This window comes from Sus scrofa, chromosome 6 (genome assembly GCF_054392235.1).
Source record: "Sus scrofa isolate SSC_HxYL_T2T_F1_AM1 chromosome 6, Sscrofa_HxYL_maternal_Yorkshire_Landrace_v2.0, whole genome shotgun sequence".
Taxonomy (NCBI): Eukaryota; Metazoa; Chordata; class Mammalia; order Artiodactyla; family Suidae; genus Sus; species Sus scrofa.
Window position 1 is genome coordinate 96,698,330 of NC_139388.1, and position 7,420 is coordinate 96,705,749.

The 7,420-nt window shown below is 55.4% G+C and overlaps 1 protein-coding gene across 2 annotated transcripts; it reads left to right on the top strand.

Annotated features, from left to right (window-relative positions):
* Positions 1–317: 317 nt before the first annotated feature.
* ADPRS (ADP-ribosylserine hydrolase) lies at positions 318–6,378 on the top strand. 2 transcript variants are annotated; one of them, XM_003127788.5, is made up of 6 exons: positions 318–557; positions 3,203–3,299; positions 3,578–3,785; positions 4,379–4,563; positions 4,861–4,961; positions 5,546–6,378. In XM_003127788.5, exons 1-6 carry the CDS (start codon positions 341–343, stop codon positions 5,836–5,838), a joined length of 1,101 nt encoding a protein of 366 aa, XP_003127836.1. In that variant the 5' UTR covers positions 318–340; the 3' UTR covers positions 5,839–6,378. The 2 variants fall into 2 exon arrangements, with proteins under 2 accessions (XP_003127836.1, XP_084819998.1); XM_084963872.1 differs by lacking the exon at positions 4,861–4,961.
* The last annotated feature ends 1,042 nt before the right edge of the window (positions 6,379–7,420 follow it).

Genomic DNA, 7,420 nt, shown 5'->3' on the forward strand with positions numbered 1-7,420 from the left:
CAGCCCTGAGTGGGGGCCATGAGCGGCGGCTGCCCTGGGAGGGCTGGGGTACCCGGGCACATAAAGGCCTCGGAGCCAGTGACCCTACAGTCTGGCTCAGTGCCCACCCCTGGGGACCCTTTAGTGGACGTCCCGTCCGACTGTGATGCCCTTTCCAGGGGTGGGGGATGGGGACTAAAACCAGAGGCCGAGCCCAATCGAACCAGGGCTGCGGGACCACCCCAGGTCACTCGCGCGCGGGAATTATGACTCCGCGCCTCGGGGTGTCGCTGTGGGGCCAGGGAAGCGGCGCCGCTGGGCACGCGTCGGCCGCACCGGAAGTGGCTGCGGATCGGCGCGGATGGCAGTGGCAGCGATGACGGCGGCGGCAGCGGCCTCCGGAGGGGCAGGGGCGGCCCGCTCCCTCTCCCGCTTCCGAGGCTGCCTGGCTGGCGCGCTGCTCGGGGACTGCGTGGGCGCCGTCTACGAGGCGCGCGACACGGTCGACCTGACGTCAGTCCTGCGTCAGGTCCAGGACCTGGAGCCGGACCCCGGATCGGCGGGGAGCCCGCGGACAGGTGGGCGGGCCCGGACGCACTGGGGCACGTGGAGGCCAAGGGTCGCGAGGGACGCTGGGAGGGAGGGAACCGCAGCGGGAGTGAGTGGCCGGATCTGCAGGACTTGCGGGCACCTCGGACTCAGCTTGTTTAAATCCGAGCCCCATCTTCACGAGTCTCGCCCCAGACGTTTGCCGGTTACGGGCCTGGCAACCCCATCCTCCCGCGGTACAGGCCACGCCTAGATTGCCTTGTCCAGTAGTACACCCCTGCCGATTCGACCCGATTTACCCAGTTCTCCTGGATCAGTGCACCACCGGTCCATCTCCACGCAGCTGGGAGTGCGCATCTGAAAACAGATCTGATGGCTGCCTCCCGCGCGCGTGAAGCTCTGCAGTGATTTTCCATTACCATTAAGACAGAATCAAACTCTTTAACGTGCCATCTGTGGCCGGTCCTCCCCTGCGGCCCCAGTTTCATCTTGTACCGCTCTGCATTGCTGTCACATCGTGCTTCCTCTTGCCGAGGCCTTTGCATGTACCGCTGTCCGTTTGCCTGTAAAGCTCTCTCCCCTGGGCAGTCTGCTCATCACCCAGATCTCAGCTCAGTATCACAGCTGAGGTCAAGCAGAGAATGAGTCTTCTGGGAGAGCATATAGAATAGTAAGGGAAAAGGGCCACACCCAGAACCCTGAAGGAGGAAAAGGAGCTAGAGAAGGAAATTGTTTGATAGGAGAAGTGGGGAGATGCGTAACAACAAAACTCAAAAATTTCTGGACGAAGACACTGGTCACTGGTGTGATGGTAAAAAGGGGTTAAGTCTCGGGAAATCTAGATTTAGAAAAGCATTTTCAGTAGAAAGTTGAACCTTAGAAGTTAGATTTCAGGAGTTCCCATATGGCACAGTGGAAACAAATCTGGCTAGGAACCATGAGGTTGCAGGTTGCATCCCTGGCCTTGCTCAGGGGGATCCAGCATGGCATGAGCTGTGGTGTAGGTTGCAGACATGGTTTGGATCCCGCATTGCTGTGGCTCTGGCGTTGGCCAGCAGCTGTACCTCTGATTCAACCCCTAGCCTGGGAACCTACATATGCCGCAGGTGCAGCCCTACAAGGCAAAAAAAAAAAAAAAAAAAAAAAAAAAAAGTTAGATTTCAGTTGTGTTTAGGAAGAATTGGAAAAGGAGAAGATAAAAGTATGGTTTGGTATGAAGAGAAGGAGAGAGATGAACTGTGGTTGAGAGTCAGACAGGATGTTGGGACAGTTTTATATTTTCATTTTGGTTTGATGTTAAGATGAGGGAAAAACATTTGAGGTTGAGGTTTTAGGAACTTTTAGGCGCAAGTGGCAGAAAACCCAATTCAAAATAGCCTGAGCAAAAAGAGAATGCATTGGGTGACATCGCTGGGAAATCCAGTGGTAGGCCTGGCTTTAAGTGGAGCTGAGCCAAGCCATCTCAAGACCCAGTTCCTCTCCTTGTTCAGATCTGCATTCTTTTGGGTGAGCTTTCCTCTGGCAGACCCTTCCCTTAGGGGGGCCCCCAGCAGCACCCAGCTCTGCAGCTCCAGCAGAAGAAGTTTCTCTTTGTGGTGGCCCCAGCCACGTTCTCAGAGTCTCACTGGCCTGCTTTAGGTCATATGAACCAGGGGATGGGACGTGCAGTTGGGCTGGGCTGGAGGCGGGCTTGGCTACATCTCCTATCATCTGAACTGGGAATGGAAGAGAGATGGTTCCCTGGGGAAAAGCTGGCTGATTGTGGACTAAAGGAGAGATGCTGTCCCTCTAAGGGGAGGCTGGAGAGCGTGGCTATGGATAGGTGCCCTGTTAGCCTTCTTCTTGGTTGAAGGAGCGGTTGGGGGGCCTCCTGCGAGTGAAATGGGAAGAGAAGGCAGTGTTGGGGCTTGGGATGTATGGAGCAGGGCGGGGCGCGGGGGGGCGGGGGGATGGCAGCTGTAAGAATAAGGAGGGGCTCACAAGGGAGTGTTCTTTGTTCCCTATAACTGTCACTTCAGGTAAAACCAAGTCCTTGCCCCTAGCCAGCCTACAGCCTATTTGAGAAGCCACCGCATAACCAGTGATGCACGGTAGACGTGCCAGAGCAGTAGACGGAGAGGACAGAGACGGGGAGGGGTGGGGGGGAAGCAGCCCCAGCCGGGAAGGAGTAAGCCCAGGCTCCATGGTGGTTCTGAGGATGTGGAGCAGAGCAGTGGGATATAAGATGGGTGAGGAAGGGCTTTGAATGCCAAGGCAGTGAATCTGGACTTCATCCTGAAGGCAGCAGACAGCCATTTGAGCAGGAGAGTGAGACGAGGAAAGTGATACTTTGCTCTTAGGAAGAATTTTCTGGCTACACCCATACGCTGGGCTGGAGGGTGGAGAATATGCCAGAGATTTGAGAGGCCCAAAGCAGGTCTATTAAGACTGAAGGTGCAGTGATGGCAGCCCAAAGGCAGTGAGGGTTCTCCTTCAGAAATCAGCAGGACGTGGTGACTGACTCAGATAAAGAATTGCTGAAAATCCAAGGCCCTAGAGCCCCCAAAACTGGATGGGAGTGAAAGGCTGACTTAAGGCCTCCTGGAAGTAAGCGATAAATAGGAATGCCAGGAGGCCAGAGCTACCATCCTCCAGCCCTGCAGCTCGATCTCCACCCCCGACCCTGTCCCTGCAGAAGCACTGTGCTACACAGACGACACAGCCATGGCCAAGGCGCTGGTGCAGTCCCTGCTGGCCAAAGAGGCTTTCGACGAGGTGGACATGGCTCACAGGTGAGGGCAATGGTCCTGGGGTGAGGCAGACCCAGGGGCCAGAGCTGTTGCACCCCTTGACCAGAGCAGTTATGTCCATGCATGCAGGACCTCACCCCCCTCAGCAGGACCCTATCTCTCTAGGGCTGCGGCAGCTTCCCAAGTTACAAATGACAGCACCGCTGACACAGGCTTCTTAGGTCCCTAAGGATTCCTCTTTCCCAGACAGCCAGATTTCTTCTTTCCCAACCCTGACAGGCATCTTCTAAACCATAATCCTGCCCGCTTCTCCCCACTAGGTTTGCTCAGGAGTACAAGAAAGACCCAGACCGGGGTTATGGTGCTGGAGTGATCACTGTCTTCCGGAAGCTCCTGAATCCCAAGTGCCGTGATGTCTTTGAGCCTGCCCGGGCCCAGTTTAACGGCAAGGGCTCCTACGGCAACGGAGGTGCCATGCGGGTGGCCGGCATCTCCCTGGCCTATAACAGCGTCCAGGATGTGCAGAAGGTAGTCTCTGCGGGCTGGCCTCCAGGCACCCTTGTCCCTCCCTCCTCGGCAGCTTGGGTGCTGCTATAGCAGGTCTTTTTTTTTTTTTTTTTTTTTTTTTTGTCTTTCCTAGGGCCGCACCCATGGCATATGGAGATTCCTGGGCTAGGGGTCCAATCAGAGCTGTAGCTGCTGACCTACACCACAGCCACAGCAACTCAGGATCCGAGCCACGTCTGCAACCTACACCACAGCTCACGGCAATGCTGGATCCCTAACCCACTGAGCAAGGCCAGGGATCGAACCTGCAACCTCATGGTTCCTAGTCAGATTCATTAACCACTGAGCCACGACAGAACTCCAACTTTTTTTTTTTTTTTGCATTTTTTCTATTATAGTTGATTTACAGTGTTCTGTCAATTTCTGCTGTACAGCAAAGTGACCCGGTATACACACACACAAACACACACACACACACACACACACACACACACACATATTCTTTTTCTCGCATTATCCTCCATCATGTTCCATCACAAGTGACTGGATATAGCTCCCTGTGCTGTACAGCAGGATGTGACAGCAGGTCTTTTCCTCCATTACCTTCACCCTAGTTTGCCCGGCTCTCAGCCCAGCTGACACACGCCTCCTCCCTGGGATACAATGGTGCCATCCTGCAGGCCCTGGCTGTGCATCTGGCTTTGCAGGGTGAGTCGTCCAGTGAGCACTTCCTGGAACAACTCTTGGGCCACATGGAGGAGCTGGAGAGTGATGCCCAGTCCAAGTCGGATGCCAGGGAGTGAGTATGTGGGATGGAGGCAGGCTGGAAGTGTGTGTGAGAGCATGCACGGTGGGGTGGCACTGCCTCAAGCTGAAGCTTTCCTTCTTTAACTGCAGACCCTAAGGAGCTGGAGTGGGTGGGGGAAAGAAACGCTTTGCCTGGGCTGTAGTTGAAGGCTCTCTGGGTCCCTAAGAACAAAACGCCTTTCCCGCTTCTTGTCAAGCACTTGTGCCTGGCTGTCAGCCAGACCACATCTCCACCCTACCCTCCCACACAGCCCTTCCCCTTGCCTTCATCTGGCCCCCACACCCACAGGTTGGGCATGGAGGAGTGTCCATACTCCAGCCGACTGAAGAAGATTGGAGAGCTTCTAGAGCAGGACTCGGTGACCAGAGAGGAGGTGGTGTCTGAGCTAGGTGGGTAGCGCCCGACACCCGTCATCCTTCAGGGTCCATCTTGGGCTCAGGGATGGAAGGGGTGCCTGGATTTACACCTGCCATCACACTTTTGCCGGGGCCACCGTGACAGCAGAACCATGCTCCGTAGGGTCCTTAGCAGGCTGTGAGCACAGTGCCTTCTCGCTCTAGGGCTAGAGTGCCTTCAGCCTTAAAGATTAATATCCCAGAAATGGCAGCGGGCTGCTATTTTTTACAGCTGACGATGATAACTGAGGTTTATTTATACTGCACTTTTGCTGTGCCCTGGGCACTATGCAGAATACCTTCCCTGTATGGTCTCATTCCACCCTCTCCCCACCCCTGCGAGAGATCCTAACTTCATCCACTCTCTATATGATGAGTCAAACCCATGATACAGGAATCACACAGCCAGTAGGTAGGAGAGCTGCGATTTGAACCCAGGTACTCCAGAGCATGTGATCTTAGTCACAGCCCAACCTGAAGCTGAGAGCGTTGGCTTGTGGCAAGTGGCAGGAAGCCTGGGGACAGGTGGGGCACAGGAAGAGGGGCGGTCAAGTGCCCATCATCTGGCTTTCCCACAGGGAATGGCATTGCTGCCTTTGAATCTGTGCCCACCGCCATCTACTGCTTCCTGCGCTGCATGGAGCCTGACCCCGAGATCCCCTCTGCCTTCAATAACCTCCAAAGGACTCTCATCTATTCCATCTCACTTGGTGGGGACACAGACACCATTGCCACCATGGCTGGGGCCATTGCCGGTGCCTACTATGGAATGGAACAGGTGCCAGAGAGCTGGCAGCAGAGCTGTGAGGGCTATGAGGAGACAGACGTCCTGGCCCAGAGCCTGCACCGGGTCTTCCAGAAGAGTCTGTGAGGGCCGCAGCTGCCGGGGCTCTACCACCGTGTCCAGCAGGAACAACTACACCTCAGATTGGAAACCCTGGGCTTCCTCAGGCTTGGCTCCCTGCCTCGGTCTTCCTGCGCTCTGGGCGGAGTGCACCGCCGGGGCTGGGCTCTCCACTGGAACAGTGAGGGAGGAGCCGCTGCCTTCTGGCTCCGGGTTCCTGGCTTCTGCGGAGCCTCAGGTGCTCCCCGGCTCCTCATTCAGATGTGAGGGACCAGGAAGGTTTTATTGTGAATTGGTGCCTGTGCTGTTTTCCTTCATTATCTAGGACTTAGGATGTGGGGAGGTGGAGACGATCCACGGTAGCCTCATTCCTCCTCGTCGGGATTTAGCCACTCTGCCAGAAAGCCTGTCTTTGTGCTGTGCGGGGACCCCCAAGCACCGAGTTTGTATGGATCGGGGAGGTGGGCACGTGACTAGCTGATCCACATACACACCTGGCCCTTGGCTCTCTTGTTAACAGCTTCCAGAGGAAGTCACAGAGCAATAAAGAGTTTTTGGTAAATCCCACTACTCTTTCCTGGGTTTCTCCTCCACCCTGAATGGATGCTGTCCCCTTGAGCTTTTGTGCCTAGAGCCTCTCTATCTAGGCCCCACTCTCCTAGGAGCTGGGGACGCAGGCTTTGGGTTGTGGAGGCAAATCCCTCCAGTTCTTCCAGCCAACTGCACCCCTCGGCCAGGAAGAGCAGAGCAGGCCTGCAGGGTCTGGTGCATCTCCTGTTGGAGGTTTCTCAGAGTGGCTCAGGAAGCAAGCAGGAACAAGGCAGACTTTCCTGCTCGCAGAGCCTGACTTCTCATGGGTTGCTCCCTAGAGAGGCCCCGGTCCCAGGAACCAGAAGCCTGTAGGAGGATGTAGAAGGGACCTTCTAAAAAAAAAAAAAAGGAGTTCCCGTCGTGGCTCAGTGATTAACGAATCCGACTAGGAACCATGATGTTGCAAGTTCGATCCCTGACCTTGCTCAGCAGGTTAAGGATCCAGCATTGCTGTGAGCTGTGGTGCAGGTTGCAGACTCGGCTCGGATCAGGTGTTGGTGTGGCTGTGACATAGGCCAGCGGCTTCAGCTCCGATGAGACCCCTAACCTGGGAACCTCCATATGCCGTGGGTGCAGCCCTAGAAGGAAAAAAAAAAAAAAAAGACCAAAAAACAACGAAAAACAAAAACAAACAAACAAAAAAACCCACACACACACACAAAAAAAGAAGGGACCTTCTGTCCCCAGTCTGCTGACTTTCGGGTGAGGAAGGCACATCATTTCAGATGAAGGCTGTGCCTCGTTCTGCATCTTGGGCCCCAGTCAAAGACCTTGGCCTGCTGGGAGGTTCTGCACTGTCCATCCTGAAGAAAAGAAAATGGAAATGGAGGAGGCAGCTCCCCTCAAACTTGAGGGCTATTCTGGCCCCAGTGGAGAGAGAAGCATGCCCAGCTCTGCCACTGGCCTGAGGTTTCAGGGCTGTCGGCACGTCTGCTTTCAGCCAAGGTGGGATTCTTCCAGGCTGGGGCAACACAGAACTTTTCAGGTCTGCTGCCCTGCTCCCCTGAGCCGGGGACAG